General features: G+C 37.8%; 2 protein-coding genes across 4 annotated transcripts; one reads left to right on the forward strand and one right to left on the reverse strand.

The window, feature by feature from the left end:
* Positions 1–2,716: 2,716 nt before the first annotated feature.
* On the reverse strand, positions 2,717–16,524 carry mettl25b (methyltransferase like 25B). 2 transcript variants are annotated; one of them, XR_014083903.1, is made up of 9 exons: positions 16,174–16,524; positions 15,945–16,063; positions 14,837–15,053; positions 14,688–14,750; positions 14,398–14,535; positions 12,348–13,111; positions 11,125–11,309; positions 9,706–11,032; positions 2,717–7,187 (listed from the first exon to the last, which is right to left on the reverse strand). XR_014083903.1 is itself a non-coding variant. In XM_008430815.3 (8 exons), the coding sequence occupies exons 1-8, from the start codon at positions 16,312–16,314 to the stop codon at positions 10,947–10,949; spliced, it is 1,713 nt and encodes a 570-aa protein (XP_008429037.1). In that variant the 5' UTR covers positions 16,315–16,524; the 3' UTR covers positions 9,705–10,946. The 2 variants fall into 2 exon arrangements, 1 of the variants encoding a protein (XP_008429037.1); XM_008430815.3 differs by lacking the exon at positions 2,717–7,187 and having other exon boundaries at positions 9,705–11,032.
* A 532-nt stretch (positions 16,525–17,056) lies between these two features.
* On the forward strand, positions 17,057–20,351 carry isg20l2 (interferon stimulated exonuclease gene 20-like 2). Of its 2 annotated transcripts, XM_008430817.2 has the most exons (5): positions 17,057–17,186; positions 18,324–18,391; positions 18,504–19,142; positions 19,433–19,633; positions 20,196–20,351. In XM_008430817.2, the coding sequence occupies exons 3-5, from the start codon at positions 18,564–18,566 to the stop codon at positions 20,298–20,300; spliced, it is 885 nt and encodes a 294-aa protein (XP_008429039.1). In that variant the 5' UTR covers positions 17,057–17,186; positions 18,324–18,391; positions 18,504–18,563; the 3' UTR covers positions 20,301–20,351. The 2 variants fall into 2 exon arrangements, with proteins under 2 accessions (XP_008429039.1, XP_008429038.1); XM_008430816.2 differs by having other exon boundaries at positions 18,324–19,142.
* The last annotated feature ends 956 nt before the right edge of the window (positions 20,352–21,307 follow it).

Genomic DNA, 21,307 nt, shown 5'->3' on the forward strand with positions numbered 1-21,307 from the left:
AGATTAATTCAGAAGGTAATTCAACAAAGTATTCATTTAAGATTGTTCACTCTTTTGCAGGTTCTTGAACTTTTTATTTTTTCCCCTGATTCTCTTGAAGAGAATTGTTATTTTTAACAAACAATTGCCACTAAAGGCAGAAAGTTTTGAAATAATTTCTCTGTTTTAGGTCATGAAAGCATTTTTAACAAGGCTGTGTAGACTTTTTTTATATCAATTTCACTCTTATATAAATAGTGGAACCTAGTTTTTTTTCCCATTTGTTTTATTGGAATATGAGCAGGATAAAAGCTTTCAGTTTTCAAGGCACAAATTGCAGTTGTGGTTTGGGGAGCTGCAGTTGTTGATGCCCACCTCTTACGCAACATGAAGAATTGTTTCCAAAAACTCTCTCTAGAAAAGCTTTAGATGTTTCTAACTAAACTAATATGTGTGTTATCTCTTTTTGTAAGTATGTGGTTTAATGTGTTATTTAAAAAGAAAGGGAAAAACATTATGAACTGATAACTGCACATTCAAATTACAGATTCCAAAATTATTCAAATACAGCATCTGTTAAACAACACTGCTCTGAAAACTAGATTCAAAATTATTTCATAAACTTTTCTATGCATGTTATTTTAGCTCTGATGCTCCTTTTTTTGTGTGTGCTTAGCTTTCAGTTCAGAACATCCAGATGTCAGTGGGCAACAGTTGGTTGTGATTAAACCTTTTGTTGAGTGTTGAGCAGTGGGGTAAAAATGGGCTGCAGAAAGTTGGCACAATAAATCAAACTTCAAGGTGGAACACTAACAAAGCAACAGAGAGATTACCAACTGTTTGCACTCCACGTAAGTAAACAAATTGTATAATTTTTTTATTGTTCAACCATCCAACATGTGAACCTCTGCTGTCCGATCATAAATTCAGTTCTTTCTTAAACAAGATGGCCCGTGAGAAGATGGTGGTGGAGTTACATGATGAAAGAAGGCAGATTTACAGATTGCAAAAGACCCAAAATATTTACTGGTGAATGAATGAATCAAACAATTACGGAAAACTGCAAATTATGTTTGACGACAAAGCTCTGAGAAAATGCGCACATGCACTTACCACTAAATGCTTTAGTGTCGCCAAGGAGCAAGTACTTAAAACAAGGGGGTCCACAATGTGGTCTACAGCCCATTATGTGGCCTTCTGAAAGGTTTTGTTTGGCCTCCGCCCACAATTCAACAACAGAGCCACTCTGTCCTTCAAGCACAGGCAGTTGATGCAGACTAACGCTTTCAGATTTCTACAGACAAATTAAACCTTCATGAAAATGCAATAGTACAACAGAAAGTATTGATAGTTTTATTAACCTTCTTTTTATACTTAATACAAATATTCTTTTTGCTAAATGGAATAAGAACATGGCTTCTTATTGCCAATCATACCCAAACCTCTTCTAAGAAGTGGACATTGATTTTTGCCTTCATTGCAAAGAGTTTATACGCTGCTGAACCAAGCAAACTCTAAATGAAAAATCTAGCTATGAAAGTGTCTGTCATTCTGTGCTTTTTAATACATTGTCTGCTGCTCCGCATTCAGAATGGTTTTTATGGGACACGTGCTTAATTTCCTCTATTATCTTGATGAGCCATAGCTGGAAAGATGTGAATGGAAAAAAACAACAACACACGTATGAAGATTTGAACCTTTTTCTTAACTTCAGTGCAAATAAAACCTGATATTTTCCACAGCTTTTTACAATTCTGCAAATTTCAAATAATCAATTTATTATGTAATTGGGAAGCAAATATGGTTAAATGGGTTACAGGAAATCAAATAGAAACTTTGTGTCTAAGCTTCCTTGGAAGAAGATTATTTTAATCTGCTGCGGGTAGTAAGCAATTTCTGCACATGTGCTTGTACTCAGTGAAGAGGCAGCGAAGATGAACTAAAAGCTGTTGTTTTTTTTTTCTCTCCATTGCGGATGTGCATGTAAGATGTGAAACAGTTCAGACATAGTGTGGTTTTCAGTAGTCCAGTGTTACAACCCTTTGTTAAGAATGCAAGGTGTTTAGATATTATGCTTTTATTTTACAAGAAAAAGCTGCCAGAAATGTGTGACTTCTTAAAAGTTCTCCAAAATAAATTACTTATTGCTCTGTCTCAGGTGTATTTCCCTGTGTGATTTATTGTTTTACGTCTTTTGTGTGTCTTTTAGGGGAACTTTTGTCACACTTCTGTATGTATTTTATTATCAGTCTGCCGTGATAGAAAATATGGGATAGACAATTTGGTATACTTACAAATACTGTGTTTTTATGTGCTCATTAATATGCATCGTTCTAACTAAAATCCATCCATCCATGGATGGATGGATGGATTTTTAAGAGTGGTTAGATGCTGTTTCCTCAGACTTTATGTATTTTACTAGAATGAATTATGTGAAAGGCTGATAACATACTTACTTTCACACAGCATATATAAGCTTGCAGCTGCTCTTAATCAACATTAGTGCCTTCATCTGAGAGAATGAGTCTCATTCTTTGTTACTATGATGACATGCTGACTCACCTTTAAAAGAGTGAAATCAAAAACCCACAAGATGAAATAGATGAATTACTCTTAGAACGTTGATTAAATCAATAAGAATCCACAAATTTCTTCTCAGCAAATTTGATTTTTGTATTTATGAATTGTGATAGGTATTTTCCTAGAACCTACATAAAAGAACCACAGACAACGTATATGAATTTTATGACAAACTTTGCAAAGGAGAAGACTCTATCAATTGCTCCTCCGAGCTGTTCATAGAGCGTTCTGAAAACCTTCAGTTTGTTTGTCTCTTTTATTAGCAGAAGAGAGAAAGGTGTGAACAGGAATGGAGGGGGTGAAACCCACATCCTATATTCACAGTAGGATGTGAATTCAGACAGACAGAGGGGAGACACAGAAACTAAATTAACACATACTAGGTTTTACAGCTCAGGACTTTCCCAGGAAGATCTAAGTCACCATCTGTACAAACATGCTTGATTAAGGAAGATTTAATTTTGTCTCCCAAGTTTCAACAAGTTTGAACACTAAACCTCTAAATATAAACTAGTAACATAAACTTATAAATATAAGAATGATAACAAACATAATAACTCTAACATTTCCCCCCTGTTTAACATTCTTATACAAAAGTCACTCAACAACTTAAAATGAAAAAGAACACATAAAAAAGAAAAAATGAATTATAAACGAAACAGTAGAAAACCAAATGCAATTTTCTTTCATCACAAGCACCACTTGTTTTCACATTTTCAGTGTAGGCGTCATAAAACATTTGATTCCATCTGTTTATTAGTTACAGGACATCGTCATACATTTTTTTTTTTAGTTCATCTTCATCTCTCTGAAGAGACATGTAATCTTCATCGGTGTCAGAGATTACCCTGACCATCTGATAGTTGATCATGGCTGTGTTAAATGTCTTTAGCATCATGCTACGAAGGCATGAAATGATGCAAGTTGTAAACAGGCAAAAAAGAATCAACACAGTCAGAATTGGTGTAACAATCTTCAACAGTAAAGTCCACCACGGCCCAGACGTGAACCAAGACAGAAAGTCAAAAGGATGTGATCCTTTCGTAGCACCGTCTACACAATGTTTAAGTTCCTCCAGGCCATGTAGAGCATCAGAAATAGTTCCACCAGTTCCTGTTTTATCCGGAACAAATGTACAGCACGCTGGGCCAATGATTTTACAAACACCTCCCTGAGAGGCTGTGAGCAGGTCAAGCACAACACGATTTTGCAAAACCATGTTTCTCAGTTCAGTCAGCTCTCTCATGGTGCCATTTGCCAGCTGGTGTGTGCTGTTGATGAGTCGCAGTAATCCATATCTGTTGATTTCAACGTGGTCCCGAACCTCTCCTACTCCGACCCATGGAAATATGCCTTGCATAAACTTTTCTCCACCGGTCCAAATCCTGAATTCCCATGGAACTCCAGTGTCTGTTGTGAGGCCTCCCCAGCGTTTGACCTCTGGCATAACTTCACGCTTGGAGCGGGCAGCCAGAATGTGTCGTCCTTTCCTGATGAATACAATCGGGTACAGGAAGTACCAGTCTGCCATCACCCGTGAACCATAGTCTCCTGGCACTATGGTACTGCACAGCGTTGTCTCCTGTCGTCCGATCTGTGATGTTGAAACACCTCTCCTGACGTATGTTGTCACAGTCTGGGTTGTCCTTCCAGACTTTGCAGTGTGGAGTCATCCTTTGACCCCTGCAGGCTGTGCAGTCGATGTAATCCGGTGTCGTCTTGCAGTATGTGTAAACTATGTTACACAGGTTTCCAGGTAACATCCCAAGAGAAACGTGTCCGTTGTTGAACACGCAGCTCCTCAGAGACCCGGGTTTAGCTCCTGCTAAAGAAATGGTCTCTGGTATTTTCCATGCGGTTAGTGGAAATGGAAATACGTCAGCATTAAAGGAACAGTTCATAGATCCAAAAAGTTCCTTCACGGCATCTCCTATCTGAAGTAGAACAGAATAGTCATTTTTCCACCGTTTGCATCCCTTTGGCATGGGGACGCTGAGTCGTGGTTGTGTGCTCAGGCCATAGAGACACATCTGTTTGTCATCAGTGATGTGTCCTACACGCAGACCTGAGTTGTGTGTGGCGATTGGCAGCTGCGCACACACATAGCAGTTCACAGCATGTCCCTCATACGCGGTTCTATTCATTAATTTCCACCACAGGTTGATGCTGCAGTCACAGCGCAGTAGAAGATCCATCTGGCATATGGAGTCCCCATTGCTGCTCGGCGCACAGAGATGTCAGAACCCCCAAACTAAAGACGGGGGAATCTTAAGCGTTTCTTCACCGGGTTTGAGACGAGCTACCCTAAAAAATAGCCCCCCTTTGAAGTCCGGTCTTCCTCCCTCCGCCTACTTAGGGGTTCAACACTCCCTGCAGCTTGCAGTGACTGAGATGTATCCAGCTGGGTCTTTACGACTGTTGGTGTGGTCATCAGCACCTGGAAGGGTTCTTTTATGACCTTTATGTAGACCCAGTTTCCTGGCTGGATGGGGGTGGTTTTATTTATTTCCTGTAGAGGAGAACAGTCAGACGGCAGTAAATTTGCATTTAACACCTCTTTCTGTTTCAGGATCCTGATCATATAATCTACCAATGTTTGTTCTTCATCAGCTTTCTGTAAGTCTGGAGCAAACAGAGGCAATATGTAAGCTCTCCCATAAATTATGTCAAAAGCAGGCTTTGCTGGAACTACTTCAACTCTTTTAGAAAAAGCATCAATCATCACCAAACAATATTTATGTGGTCCACTTTGTGTGAGTTCAATAAAGTCCATATGCATTGTTTGAAATGGATGAGGGTTTTGGGAAACTTCCTCTTCTTGGTCTAATGTTTCCTTGAGGATTGTTTCTGACACAAACTGGACATGCAGTACAAAAAAAATTTTTTAAGTAAGAATTTAATCCATATGTGGTAAAATGCTGTTGTAGCATAGAGACCATCCCCCCTGTTGACACATGACAATGTCCATGTGTCAAAATTGCTGCCGCTCTAAATAGAGATTTTGGAAGGACCGACTTCTATTTACTGAAAAAATGTTATCATCATTCAGTGTCGCCCCTTTAGTTATCCACATTTGCTTTTCTGCGTTTGGAGCATTATCTTGCATGTCTCTTAACACAGCTTTGTCTATTACTTGAGGACCTTCTGTCTGTATTGAGAAATTGTCTCCCCCATGCTTCCCAGTTGCAGCTTCCTTTGCTACTTTATCAGCTAATCTATTGCCATTTGAAACCTCATCCTGTCCCGTGGTGTGCGCTGCACACTTACAAACTGCTAGTTTAGCTGGTAAATGTATGGCCTGCAAAAGATTCTTAAGCAAGGATGCATGGGTGACTGGTTTCCCTGTAGATGTTATCAAATTCATCAAAGCATAACTCTTCCTAAATAAAAATGACCATCCTGAAATTAAACCAAAACCTCAAATCCTCTAATTTTCCATTTCTTTTTGAATTTATTGACTATCAATCAAATCTGGATTAAAATGTTCTAGACTGAAGTCTAGAAAATGTTGCTTTTAATCACAATCATCAGTTTTTAGTAGCCGTTTACAAGGTTGCTTAAAGTCTCAGACTTTCCCTTAACCTCGCATTTCAGACAAGTTTACAATGTAAGTTTTTTATAAAAAATTAATTGTCAATAATTTTATCCGTTACTCAATTTAGCAGTAAAATTTCTCTCTTCTCAAAACAATTGTCATTCATCCCAATATAAAACACACAAACACAATCCCAATCAATTTATAGATACTTTATATAATTAAACTCTAAGTTAAGTGTTTCAGTTAAATGCAAAGAAATACTTCATAGTATTTCAACACTGCAATATCAATTAAGTTCAACACTGAGATATGTTTAATTTAGTTCCAAACTTGTATATTTATTTCAAAGAAAATAAAACATTTGCAAATCATTATTAGTTTTGAATCTAATAATTTTAGTTGGTGTAATTTAGCCGTATCACACTCAGTTTTTTATTTCTTTCTTAACTTTTAACCATTACAGTTTTTTCCTTCACAGTTTCCCAATCTATGGCTCGTGGGCCCTAAGAGGATCACTGGTCCTTCTGTTAAGGACTGAGTTAATGGGTACAAAATGAAAGATTTTTATCTAACATTGTACCTTAAAACCTTCAAAATGTTCTTTTCTAAATAGATAATTCCTTCCTGCTAGTAAGTAAGCAAACAAGTCCTCATTACAGTAGCAGTGTGTGTATCACAGCAGTGTGTGTGTATAACTTATCTGCATTTCTCCTTTCTGTCTTGCTTCTCGCTTCCCCCTCCTGCTGCTAGCGTCACTGCAGCTGGTCCTCCCTCTGTCTCTTCTCCAGCTCCCTGTCAGTCCAACTGGCTCTGGTGTTGGATTATTTATAAGTTGTCCAGACCGTCCCTTAGTCCACCAATGAAACAAGCGGCAAACAGTTCAGTTTGCTTTCTTTTTCCAAACATCTAGCAAGACTCCATACAGTAGTTTTGCTGCATGGCAGTTCCCAGATGTCAAGGAATTAGGACCAGTGGACACTTTATTGCCTTCAGTGTCCAGTTGGTAGAAATCGTCCTGTCCTTTTTCGCTTCTTTATCAACTAGCTGGTGATAAAGGAGGGACTCATCTGATTGGCAGGACAGATCTGAGCTGAGGTCAGAGGTCAGACGCAGCGCAGCGAGGCTCAGACAGAGGAAAAGGAAAGAAGCAAATAAGAGTCAATTATAACTTTCTTTTTTTTCATCGTATAGCTTTTAGCCACTTATTATCCAACTTTTTAAGAAGTCATAAACCATTTCCTTATTCAAACACATATAAACATGAAACATGTTAAAAGCTGTAGTCTCTTTCATCATGTTCACCATTAACTTGTAAAATGTAGAATGTAAGTTTAAGTTAACTTCATCTAAGACACGTCTCACCAGAGAACAATGGATTTCTCTAAATTTGTTGATCTCAGTGCTGCAGACTGTGAAGTCAGCGGGCAGCCCTCCTCTCAAGGCCTAAGAGAGTTACGAGGCTGGTTAATGTCCAGGTCGGTACCTTACTCTGACCGCTGACCCCTCCAGATAGACAGCTAAGAATCATTTCACCAATTTGGTGTTATAATATTATTCCGACACAATACATTAAACATTGTTCTCTGACGACAATTTTATTATTTTGTTTTATTTTTCAGCTTCTCCTCCTTCAGGAAGTCATGATTCCACTTTTAGCATACAAAGAAGTTGTTCCCATGTTTTTATTTCAGTGAGACCTCTCTTTACTGGTTTTTCTTTAAAGGTGTAGGAATGCTCAAAAAGAAAAACAAAACAAACACCAGTATTTCTTAAAACAAATTATTTCTCACTTGTGAGGTTTAAACCAAATTTTGTAGTAACATTAAAAATTATTTTGCATACACTGATTTCTTGCAGGAATTCAATTTCTTTTATGGTTTTACCTAACGTGTCCCAAACTGCATGCACATGTCTCTAGCATTTCATCAATTTGGACTGGGGGTTTGTGTTGTTGGAACAGCAGCGGCTGATACTGGAGCAGACGGAGCTGCTGAAGCAGCAAGGGGAGAGGTGGCTGCAGGAGCTTGCACTCCTCTCACCGCTACAGCATTCCGTGTGCTTGGAATTACTTTATTTTCTTCCTTCTCTATAATTAAGTTTTTAGATTCATTTAACCATAATTTAGCACACCTCAGCTCATTCTCCTTTTTAGATTTTTTTTTTTTTATTCCCATTTTTCTTTCTACACTACTCTCCAAAATTCCCACAATTGTTTGCCATTGATCAATTTTTAGCTTTCCATCTATTTTATATTTCTTTCTCCATTTTTTCATGTGTACAGTGCTTCCAGGAAACCTGGACAGCATGTACTTTTCATCCCCATTGGGGCCCTCAATAAGTGAGGAATTACAAGAATGTTTATTTCCCATATTTAAAACACTTGCAATTTCAGCTTGAAAATATTATTTATTTGAATTTATTTAAATTTGGTCCAGGTTCGTTGACTCCTAGGGAGTCCTATGAACTGGAGATCTTTTCAGTGGGCCAGCAATTAAAATACCTTGTTGTGGTATTCCCCGCTTCGACTCTTTCGAGTGGGAGAATCTTGCCTATTGCATCCACAAGAGGTTTGCTGCTTAAATCCACTGTTTTATATGAGGTAAAATACAGAGCGGTATTTAAACCTCCAATCACTCTCACACACACAAAGCAGCAGTAGCAAACCAGCAATATAAGCACAGTAATGACTCTACGATTTAGCGCAACATTATCTGTTTTTGCCTTGTCAGAAAACTCAGCACCAGTGATATTTTACCCATCAAAAATCAAAACCACACAGCAATGACAAGCTTCCTATCCGCCTGAGGACTTGCCCTTATGGGGTCTCCTCGAACAGAGTTTTAGCAGAGTGACATTTAACAAGGGAACTCAGACCTCAGAGTTTTAGCAGAGCGAAATCATACAAGGATTCTCAGACCTTAGAGTTTTAGCAGAGCGAACATCATACAAGGATTCTCAAACCACAGAGTTTTAGCAGAGCGAACATCATACAAGGATTCTCAAACCACAGAGTTTTAGCAGAGCGAACATCATACAAGGGAACTCAAACCACAGAGTTTTAGCAGAGCGAACATCATACAAGGATTCTCAAACCACAGAGTTTTAGCAGAGCGAACATCATACAAGGGAACTCAAACCACAGAGTTTTAGCAGAGCGAACATCATACAAGGATTCTCAAACCACAGAGTTTTAGCAGAGCGAACATCATACAAGGATTCTCAAACCACAGAGTTTTAGCAGAGCGAACATCATACAAGGATTCTCAAACCACAGAGTTTTAGCAGAGCGAACATCATACAAGGATTCTCAAACCACAGAGTTTTAGCAGAGCGAACATCATACAAGGATTCTCAAACCACAGAGTTTTAGCAGAGCGAACATCATACAAGGATTCTCAAACCACAGAGTTTTAGCAGAGCGAACATCATACAAGGGAACTCAAACCACAGAGTTTTAGCAGAGCGAACATCATACAAGGATTCTCAAACCACAGAGTTTTAGCAGAGCGAACATCATACAAGGGAACTCAAACCACAGAGTTTTAGCAGAGCGAACATCATACAAGGGAACTCAAACCACTAAAATAGCCATTTTAAAATTCACCTACGTTTCTGTAGTTTTCGGGTTGTCCAGTCGGATCTCGTCATTCCGCCGTTGGCAGACAAAGTCGGACCTACGTCGCTGGCCCAGCGAAGAATTCTACTTCCTGGGTCTTTCTTTCCAGGTCCAATTGACTCTGGCCATGCATGGATTCAGCGCGTCTTCCTCTGCCTGACAGCGGTCGGTATGAGAGATCCCGGGTTTCGGCACCAAAATGATAGGTATTTTCCTAGAACCTACATAAAAGAACCACAGACAACGTATATGAATTTTATGACAAACTTTGCAAAGGAGAAGACTCTATCAATTGCTCCTCCGAGCTGTTCATAGAGCGTTCTGAAAACCTTCAGTTTGTTTGTCTCTTTTATTAGCAGAAGAGAGAAAGGTGTGAACAGGAATGGAGGGGGTGAAACCCACATCCTATATTCACAGTAGGATGTGAATTCAGACAGACAGAGGGGAGACACAGAAACTAAATTAACACATACTAGGTTTTACAGCTCAGGACTTTCCCAGGAAGATCTAAGTCACCATCTGTACAAACATGCTTGATTAAGGAAGATTTAATTTTGTCTCCCAAGTTTCAACAAGTTTGAACACTAAACCTCTAAATATAAACTAGTAACATAAACTTATAAATATAAGAATGATAACAAACATAATAACTCTAACAAATTGATTTGCTTAAAGTGTTTGAAATGCATCCTCACATTTGCCTGACATTTAAGAAAACTGCTCCACACAAACCTTTCAGCATAAAGTTGTGAAATCTACACTGTAAACAAGATTAATGAGACACATAAAACAAGATTTGTCTGGTTCCACTTAAAGCAACGTTTTATTTCTGCTCTCAGGTTAAGACACAAAGCAGAAACAAAGAAAGCATTCATAAAAAAAACCCCCTGAAAACAAAACAAGTGATGTCACAACAATTATTTCTGTAAACTGAAACCAAACCCTGAGAAAAACATAGGAAGACCACATGTCAAACACATCTTCACTAAATGGTAGAAAGACTTCATTTAAATAACATACTGCTCATGTTTAGAGAGTTTTACACAACAATCTACATCAACCTGTTGTTCTAATCTTCATATGGCCCACATGAATATGTGCCATATGAAGTTTATTGCATTCCCTTATGAATACAAGACACATAATCCATCTCCTGAAACAATCCCTTATCTTCCTGACCTGATATTGCTGCAAACAACAGGTTCACAATTAGATGGATTCTGTTTGTTCACACTATCTGGACGGCTTCACAGCAACAAGGACAAAGTTTCTTGGAGAAAAGTTTGGATTAAAGAGAGGAATAAGCTGACTGTCCACACCTGTAGAGATAATAAATGTTATATTCAGTCGGGGGGTTCAGTTGCACAAGACTGTAAGAGAAATAGTCCTTCCAGACTATTTAGCAGCTCACCGTTTTCCTCCAGATAGATCATCCTGTCTAGCAGCACTAAGGTCTCCACCACAGGAGCCAGCAACAGGCTCAAAGTGAAGTACACCACCACCTTGTTCTGTTGTTTCAACATAGCCTCCACCCGCTCCTGGTCCAGGGGTAAATCAGCAGGCAGGCCGACCCGAGGCAGGCCCAGTCGGGCATATCTACCAGAAACAATGGAAGTCAATAAACAGGTCATGAACTAGGAAACTTTTTAAAAATTCAACAAGTCAATTTGTCTACACACATCAGGACAAAAACTTTTAATTCCTCTGTAAGAACTAGTATATAAAAAGATATGAGAACAGAAATCTACATATTTATCTGGTCTTCCTGCCAGGGATCAGTAATTAATTACTTTCATTAGGAACAGAAGCACCTCTCTGTGTGAAAAAGAGTTTTAATGTTCCAGTTGACCCCCATCTATTCATGGGGTCAGTATTCATAGATTCTTCTCTATAACTTAACTCCAATTATTTGCAGAAAATTAGCTAATTCACATGTTTCCATAGAAGATACCGTACTTGAAAGAAAATTCAGCTTGGAAAGCTGAAACACATGGGTGCCTTACTACTTGACACACTATTGGCCGGCATTCGCAAAGCAGCCAAAGGAGAGCCATTTATTTTCCTCGGAGCTGATTGGATGTACCACTAGGAGCGGAAATAAGGAAGACATTTTACCTCACTGATACTAAAAATAGCTAACAAGACGTCTACGTCACTCAGTTACAGGATCCACACTAGAGGGTGTTAAAGTCATTGTGACATGTCATTAGTTACTTTTGGTGTTTACTGACTGAGAAAAAAAAAAGTTTTGAATGACAGACCAACAGACTAGCTGATCAGTTGAAATATCGGCTGATTATAATCACCAGAAGATTTGTCGTTGCATCTGCAGTCCCAACAATTTTTTAACATTTCTATTTGTATTGTGCTGTCAGTTTAACATAGCTATGACTTGGTGCTATTTGTATTTATAAACTGTACTGTATAATAAATAACTTGCATAAATATTAACTAATTTTCTTCATTTAAATTAAAGACTGATAATGCTCTCCAGGCTGTGAAATGACAATTAGTGCTTATACTGATGAATAAGACATTTAAGGAAATGTATTCTACTGTATCATGAAAGTATAACAATGAATCTACACCAAATGAAACCTTTACGAGTGATTGGAGGCTGCAGTGTTCACTCACTCAGTAAAAGGTAACAAGTGGGCTTTCTTTATGGTCTGGATTCCTGCCCTGCGGAGATCCGGTCTCGCGTCCCTGATGAATGTCTCCAGTATCGCCCGGTAACAATGTGTCCTGAGCTGCTTGCTCTCCTCCCCGAGCCGCCGTACATAGTCCTCCACAGCATGACACGCCCCCTCTCGTGCTTTATAGGAGAGCTGGTGCCCAGACAACCCTCTCACCCAGCAGCTCATTGGGTATCCAAACTCAAAGTGAAACAACTCGGTGCTAGGTGTGGGTGGACTGGGGGGTGAGATCAGTCCTGGAGGCGTGGGGTTTTCTTTAGTAGTGATCTTCATGTAGCAACACGCCACAGAGGTGATGCCCCGAACTTGAGGGCAGTAGACAAAGTGGCGGAGGAGAGTGGCGCTGAGGTCTCCACATGCGTGCAGACCAGTCAAGACAAAGTCTGGATAGTCCTGCAGACGGCTTTCCTCTGGGTTTATACCGGCTTCAGAGGCAGCCTGCATGTCTGAGCAGCAGCTTCCCTCAAAAAAAGTCTGTTCACCTCCACTGTTTGAATCATGTGAAGGACCTTCAGGATGTGATAGCTGAGTTAGATCTGAACGTCTCTTTTTTATGGGTGCAGATGAAGCTTGGGGTACTTCAGTGACATGATGTGCGTCTTTCAGCTGCTTGATAAAACCTTCCCATGATGCCCTGGGGTTGACCCAACCAGCCATGTGCCGGGGAACGGAGTGCGCTTCAGGAAGTTGAAAGGAGCAGTTCTGAGACAAAGATTTTTATTAGTCCGATTGGCTGCTGACAATGGCCAACAAGGGGTGAAATAGATGTAAATTTTTACTGAAAAATTACCAACAAATCATCCAACATTCAATGACTAAATAATGTTAAAACTTTAGAAAATCATAGAAAACTTTCTCATGTAACTGTAGTTGAAATATAGAGAGACATATTTCCAAACAGGACTAACTTTTACAATAACCACATGAAAAACAAAACAACTATGTAGATAAAAACAATCCTATTTCATTAACTACATTAGAAAATGCCTTATAGTAGTGGTGTCCAAAGTGCAGACCCTGACTTCAGTTCAAGAATGACACCAATTTGAGGTGTTTGATGTAGATGAAGACTTCTTATTTTAAATTAGAGCAAATAGACAAAATAAAATATTCTTACAATAGAAAATATGGGCAACAACAGAAATTATTTCTCTTCAAATAATAACACTTTTTGTATTGTCTTGGAAGGATGACATCTAGTCAGTGACTCTTAGTCAAAAGCTGACCTTGCTGCACCCAAATCTGATTTTAATTAATTTATCAAACAGCAAGAGTTTTAAAAGAAAAAATGTTCTAAAATTTTTCAGTTTATTGCCCCCAAATTGACTCATTTTTGTTCCAGTTTTCCAACTGATACCTATAAAATTTGTAAAATTTCTTTCATAAAGTAAACTTTTTTTTTTTTTAAGTTTTGGATCTATTATAGTTCAGACATCCATTTACAACAACAAACATTACTATTTTGTTATTGTATGGCATGCTTAGTTTATTTTTGAGTAAATAAGAAGACATTTTTTAGCCCTCAAGTTCATTTGACTTGACAATTTTGGCCCATCTGACAAAAAGTTTGGACACCCCTGACCTATGGGCTGGAACAGTCGATGCTGTTTTAATATAAAGCTTGCCTCCCCCAAGTGGCCAAAAGCAGCAACTGCAAGTTCAGTTGAATAGAAGAATAGAGAAGAAAATTCAGGTGTTACAGCAGCAAGTTAAGATAAGTGGGACAATGAAAATATACATAGGTAAAAATGATAAAAATAACACTAGGACACTGACATTTTAAGTAGTACCATAAAATTCTTGAACTTAATCTTGGTTGCTATTAAATAACTGTGCTAAGATCAATGTTAAATATTAAACTTTGTGAGTAGAATGAAAATGAGATGCTAAGAGGTAATTTTTGCAAAAAGTACTTTTAATCTGACAAACAAACCTTATCAAAACAAATATAATTTTTTTAATGACTATATGTGTGGCAAAATACAAACCTTTTTCCGTTTTTCTTTCTCCAGGGCCCAAAGTAACTCCCCATCGTACCTGGAAGCCATAGCAGCCAAGGTGTGATCAGCCTCAATAGCCGTCACAGACAGTCCAAGCCCAAAGGACAGAAAACGGGTGAGGTGACCCTTTATAAAATGTTGGAAAAGAAACAGCATTCAGTTTGCGATCATTTGAATCCCAACTAAACCTTTTGTGTTTCATAAAAGAGAGAAATGCACTAGCTGCATGTTAAATTGCAACAGTATTGGTGCAAATTAGGGACTGCAGAATTTTATACCTGGCCAGATCCCACATCCACCACTCTCCTGCAGCCTGTCTGGTCACACAGTTGTTTAACAAGCTGTGGAGAAAGAAGGAAAACCCAACAACATCTAACATAGAAACGGCAATATGTTGTAAACCTACAGTCAACAGAAATCCCTGTACCATGCCAAGCTTTCGGATCTCATGCTGTTTCTTGGGTTTGACATGCTTCCTGAATATGTGGCCCAGTAAAGAACTCTGACTCTGGTTTTGCAGGAACTCATCAGGCTTCACCGACGCAGCCACCCCGCCTCGGTCAGGCCTGCACTCTCTGGGAAATGCCAGGGCATGAGCAGTGGCACGGAAAGCCAGGAGGGACAGGGGCCACACTGAAGGATATCTGGAATCACAAAGTCTTTACTTTTTATTTACCACACACTTTATGTATGAATGTTGCATTTCAGTTACCACTTTCTCAAAAAACAAGTGTTTTAAACATAAAAATATGAAAATATAGTTCAATTAAAATCAAACTTGCCTCATGACTAAAAGACTGAGGATCACCCACATAACAAATGGTGAGGGATCACAGACTACACGATTTATCAAACCAACCAAAGTTAACAGAGTATCAAACTTTCAAAAAGGCAACGGTTCAGACTAATAAACTTAACAGTATTTGGTGGTAAAAGAATATATTCTTAGAATTTGGATTGTTATATTTCTATGCCACTCCCCCATAAAATGAATGAGATGCAATGAAAATTTTATTTAGTTTAACCCACAATTTAATATGATTTGGGAAGTGTTGACTGTATTTTCTGTTTTACTCTCATTACGATTTTGAAACATGTATTTGACATCATGTGTGGGTTTTCTAACAACTGAATATTGGCTGTAATCTAAAAAAAAGTCTATTTTCTATTTTGAGAGACATCTTTGCAATGTTTGGGGTGGACTTTACAGATACATATTTACACATTGTTATATTTATTCTATTTGGAAAAAATATCAAGGTGTATTTCATGATATGTATAACTCAAATTAAAACTGCCTAAAAATGTCAGAAAGTGAATATGGCAAGTCTTTATGTTATGTAGAACAATCAATAACCTTTATAGTGAAACTACAGGAGATTCTTGTCAGCTGAAAAGTTTGTAGTTTCTGTAATTTTTAAAATTATTATTATATTTTTAGTTCGTGTCAGAAGACTATTACTAAGACTACAAATTTTATATTGAACACCATAGGTTGAGCCTTTCTAAAAATGCAACATTATGATGATCAGTACCTCCTATCTTCATGAGAAGCATCCAGCAGTAGTTCTGCAGCTTGTGGATATGAAATATCCTGCAGCACAGCCTGCCAGGTGCTGGGTAAAGTCTGCCACAGATTTTCAGTGAAGAACTCCTGTGAATCAATCAATCAGTTAACAACTGGGGTTCTTTCCTCAATAAAAGAAAAGTGATGAATGTGCAATATTGTGTTCGACTGCTATGTTTAAATACATGTATACACACAATAATAAAAGAGTCGGTCAAATGACTGTACTGAGACAGAAAAGTGGTGAGTCTCCTCGCCAGGTCTCTTTGTTGTTGTGCAGTGAAACTGGCTCTGAACTCCGCATCTTGTGCTGCTGACACTGACAGTGGTTCTGACATGAGTCTCCGTAAGCTAATGCTAACATGCGTTAGCGTCTCAAAGCAGTTTAAATTAAAACTACTTTAAATACCAGAAAGGCTAGTAATTCGTCTTCAAATCAAGCTATAGAAACGGCACAAAATATCGTTTAATGCAAGAAATACTGACTGATTTTAAAAACTAGCTAGATACTGTTGCTGAACTTTCCAGCTTACATTGGCGATGCGTTCATGAACTCCTCGCAATTTCTGGCTTCATTGATTTACAAGCTTTTTAGCCCCTTGCTTTTTTGTTATGCAACTTACAAATCTTATTATTATTATTATTATTATTATTATTATTATTATTATTATTATTATTATTATTATTATTATTATTATTATTATTGATTAATGATAACAGTACATTTTATATTTTCTATGAAAACGTGTTAGACAACAAAACCAGAACAAAAAATAAAAGCCAGGTTTTTTTATTATTATTTTGTTATTTTACAGAAAGAAGCATGCATCTTTATCTGCTTTGAGAAAACATTCCGGTTTTTATTGTTCTTATTATTAAGGTTGTTTTTCCACATAGTCAATGCATACATGTAATCAGTCAGTTCCTCAATGAGACCTGTAGTTTAAAAAAATATATATTACGAAAAACACGCCTTAGTTATTGTTTTCTTCTTCTTATTTCCTTAATGTTTCAAATATTTAAATCTTTCCAGTAATGGGGACGTTGAAGCACAAGTGGAATGCGGACATTGTTTTACTAACTTGAAGGCAGCACGCCCCGGATGTTGATCAGTCGTTGTTGTCACGAAGCAGGAATCCTCGTGTGCGCAAGGCGGGCTGCTGGTGTTTTAACATGTTTTTATCGCTATGTTTCTTGGTCTCCTTTTAGGGTATGTATTGTTTAAATCATAAAAAAATAGAAACAAACTGAAACATGTTTTTTTACGTTCGGTTATCTTTATTTTCATTAGATATAGTTACTATTAGCCTTTGTGAGCTAACGTTAGCCGTGATAAAATGTTATCAACGAAGCTTTAACACCGTAGAGGAGAGTTGCATTATTTTTATAGGCTTGTTTAGCATTATTTTGTGTCAAAATTCACTTGTATCAAGAATGTCATTTTGTTTTGTTTTTACTCGTAAAAAAGTTTAAAAAGCAACAGGAATTTAAATTCGGTGTTCTTCTATAGAATATATGTAAACGTGAATTCAACAACTTTGTATTATGCCCAGTGCGAACTGCTGGTGAGGTCAGAGACAGATCTGGTGGTTTGTTTATTCTGTTCTGTTGTGACCTGTAATTAATATAATAAGATTTCACTGTATATACACATAAACCATTTAAAAAGACTGCGTTGTCCAGTTTTTATGTAAAAACTGAAAAACAATTCACATATAGATCGTTGCAATTACTTATAGTTTCAAATAATATCTCAATGTTTACTCTCAAGAAAAAAAACATCTTATTCTAAAATACAGAGAATAAGCAATTAGTAACTTTGCTTAGTGGACAGAATAGTATACCATCTGACAGCTCTGATTTTTAAATTACAATAGTATAAAAACTTTTTCTAGTTAATTAACTGGTTGCTAATTTCAAAACTAGTTTTGAAAAAGTATTATCTGATTGAGCGGGATAGATTATACTTCTTTAATTTCTATGGCATTATCCTCTGAGTTTTGCATCAAAAACATATTTCAAATAAGTTTGCTTTTTTTGTAACCCAACAAGACAAAGGGAAATGAAATGGAAATCTTTTTTTCAACTAGCTTACTGACAGTGTGCATCTACAGATGTTGGTGATTCTCATTAAGAGGCTTTAAAGAAAGTGTAGTCATTTCATAAATAAATCGTGGTCAATTCTTTTTGTTGGCATTTAAAGACGGAAATGTCAGTCAGAGTAATTTACTGTTCTTTTCCTGGTTGGTGTTCAGCTTCTTGGAATCCCCCATTAAACCTGTTCTTTGGCATTTTCAGAGGACTAAGCCAAGACATTGTTTGATAATAATGTATTTTTGTCTTACAGGGTGGTGCCTTTAAACTGTTTTCATCTGTTGCAATTTGGACTTCAAAGAAAAGAGACTTTTTGAGGCCGTGAGCATTAGCAAAATTTTGGATCTATTCGTTGCACAACGAGTAGAGAATTTAAGATTTTAACATGTCTGATATTATGATCCATGTTTCCCCCTCTGTTGATACCCCACAGGGAATTATTCCCACAAAGAACCAGAAGGGCAACAGGAAGAAGAAGCAGTTTTTAAAAAAAATGAAATACCTGAAAGGGAAAGGGGGTTTTAAAGATAACTCTCATCAGAGGAGAAACCATGAACACAACCAAGCTTCAAAACAGAATGGACCTTTCACCAGAGCTGCACCATCTCCCATGACAACAAAACGCCAAAGTTCTCCTCAATCTAACCCTTCTTCCAGTGGCGTTGACCATAACATTGACCATAGCTCTGGGCCTTCAACCTCCTCTTTTAACCCTCTGTCAATTACTTTCACTGTGACAAATGAAAATAACCATACAAAGCCAAACCAACCGGTCAACACCAAAACAACAGCAACATTGTCCTGCGCCTCCAAATCCAGTGCTCATAAGCTCTCCACCTCCATAGGGAACCCCACAAAGTACCTCGCCATTGACTGTGAGATGGTGGGAGCAGGACCCAAAGGCAGCATCAGTCAGCTGGCTCGCTGTAGCATCGTCTCGTACGACGGGGATGTGGTCTACGACAAGTTCATCAAGCCCTCCATGTACGTAACAGACTTCCGCACAAGATGGAGCGGTATTCGTCCCAGAGATCTCCTCAAAGCCACACCATTTGCACTGGCCAAGAAGGAGGTGATGCAAAAATCATTTGTAGCACAATAACGCCAAGTTGTTAGTTTTTTCTTGTTTTCTCATGATTTTGGCACTCAGTATTTATACTTGCAAGCTGTTATTATTTCATAGGGAAGTTATTTATGTTTACCTGGGTATTAATTCAGAATTAGACCAGATCCCACCTGTTTCTTTACAATTAGTGAGAGTCCAAATCATTAGATAAAAATTTTTCTACTAAGTTGCATGGATATATCTTGCATCATAACTTTCCCAAAGCAGAATGATAGAAATGTGCTGTGACTCTGTAGATCCTAAGGCTGCTCATGGGGAAGATTGTTATCGGCCACGCCATACACAACGACTTCAAGGCTCTCGGCTACACTCATCCTGCTAACTTGACGAGGGACACGTCGAAAATCCCTCTTCTCAACCGGAAGGCTGGTTTCGGGGAGAACGAGTGCGCCTCGCTGAAGAGACTCACCAAAGCCATCTTCAACCGTGACATCCAGGTATGTGTAGTTATGTTGATTTATACTAATTGGTTCTTTGATTTAAGAAACCACAAGCCCACATCAGTTGCCTTTTGTCCCTTCACCTCCCCGCCCATTTCAGCTCTAAAAAATGGTTGCGGTTGGCAGTTTAGTATTTATCTTTTTCAGAGAAAGTAAATGATTGTGATGCAAATTATGATTTATCTTACAATAAATGCTAAATATATTTTTGGTATTGTTGTTTTTGTTGTTAGAAATGTATTTTTTTTCCAGTGTTAATAATAATATATCCTTTGCATATGTATACAGTTATTTAATCAAAACCCCTATTTGTTCATGTTTAGCTTTTTGCCTAAAACACGTCAGGTGATGTCAGGTGATGCTCATGTGTCATGAGAATAATCTGCTTGATCCTCTCCCAGATTTTTAGGTTATTTAGTGATAATGTGTGAAGATCTTAATGATGTAAAAAGCTTCTTACATTCATTATTATCTTGGGAACCTTGAGTTTAAAGCTGTCAGAAGGTTAAATTAGAGGGTTAAATATTTTTTTAATGAAAGCTGTCTCTCTTGTCTGCAGACTGGAAGGAAGGGCCACTCTTCTGTGGAAGATGCCAAAGCTACGATGGAGCTGTACAAGGTGGTAGAAGAGGAATGGGAGAGGACTCTCGCCTCCACATCTTGATCCACGTAGTTCCATACTTGAAAGTGCAGAAATAAACCCAGCTCAACCGCCTTTAAATTTAAAGATGTCTTACAATGAAAACCAAGTTTATTCTTTTAGTGAAGAGTTCTGTTTTGGACTCTGGTAGACATAATGTTTCAAGACGTTTTTCACACCATGGTACCTCCAACAGAGGCATTCATCCATGAAAAAAATAAGGTACCTTTCTTGTTGGCTTGCTTTATTGCTTAAAGCTGTTGTATAACTGAAAGTTAAAACATGTTTTAGTAGTGGCATTTATGCAAGTGTTAAAAAATGTGTAGATGTTTTGTGCACACAGACCCAGTTTTATTCTGGGTACATGAAAGTCGACAGTAACGTCAAAATGAGCACAATTAGATATTTTTGTAGTATATTTTTCACACATGTATTAATCATGTGCGTGAAGACTAGTTTAATATATAGTTTTACATCAAAGGAATACCCATAATTTTTTTTACATTTTTATCACAACTTTTCATGAATGTGAGCATTCACCGACTAACTGTGTGTAGTTGTAACATTCTTTCTCAGGGTTAAACTGAGTTTAAATGGTTTTTCTTCCACTTTTAGGTCAGAAATATCCTTTTCATCACTTTCTGTGATGAAAAGAATCACAGAATATGATCCTTTTCATTCTGTGATGAAAAGGATCACATCAACTCCATTGGTATGGTCCTAAAAACAAAGAAGATTGATGCCATGTTCTATAATTCAGAAGTTTGAAAGCATATTGGTGCTACTGTCATACTCCACTGGTGGTATGAAACTTTGGAATTTTGTCTAAAAGGTTTGAACAATTTGGTTTTTTGGGACAATACCACATAGTCCAGGCATGATAGGAGTACAGAACTGCTTCCAAGAAATGTCTGCAGATCCTTCATTGCTGTAGACGTCTTGTTAGCCTCCTTTTTTCTTCATGGCTGCTCATCAGTTCTTGGGGTGATAAACAATTCTCTGACATCACTGTTGTGGCCCATTGTGCTTGA

The sequence above is a fragment of the Poecilia reticulata genome, chromosome 16 (genome assembly GCF_904066995.2).
Source record: "Poecilia reticulata chromosome 16, P_reticulata-male-v2, whole genome shotgun sequence".
Lineage (NCBI taxonomy): Eukaryota > Metazoa > Chordata > Actinopteri > Cyprinodontiformes > Poeciliidae > Poecilia > Poecilia reticulata.

Coding starts and splice junctions, on each gene's coding strand:
- mettl25b (XM_008430815.3), bottom strand. CDS start 16,314: ATGTCAGAACCACTGTCAGTGTCAGCAGCACAAGATGCGGAGTTCAGA. Junction 15,054..15,944: donor GCTTCTCATGAAGATAGGAG/GTACTGATCATC, acceptor TTGTGATTCCAG/ATATCCTTCAGTGTGGCCCC. Junction 11,033..11,124: donor GATCTATCTGGAGGAAAACG/GTGAGCTGCTAA, acceptor TTATCTCTACAG/GTGTGGACAGTCAGCTTATT.
- isg20l2 (XM_008430816.2), top strand. CDS start 18,456: ATGTCTGATATTATGATCCATGTTTCCCCCTCTGTTGATACCCCACAG. Junction 19,143..19,432: donor TTGCACTGGCCAAGAAGGAG/GTGATGCAAAAA, acceptor GTGACTCTGTAG/ATCCTAAGGCTGCTCATGGG. Junction 19,634..20,195: donor TCTTCAACCGTGACATCCAG/GTATGTGTAGTT, acceptor TCTTGTCTGCAG/ACTGGAAGGAAGGGCCACTC.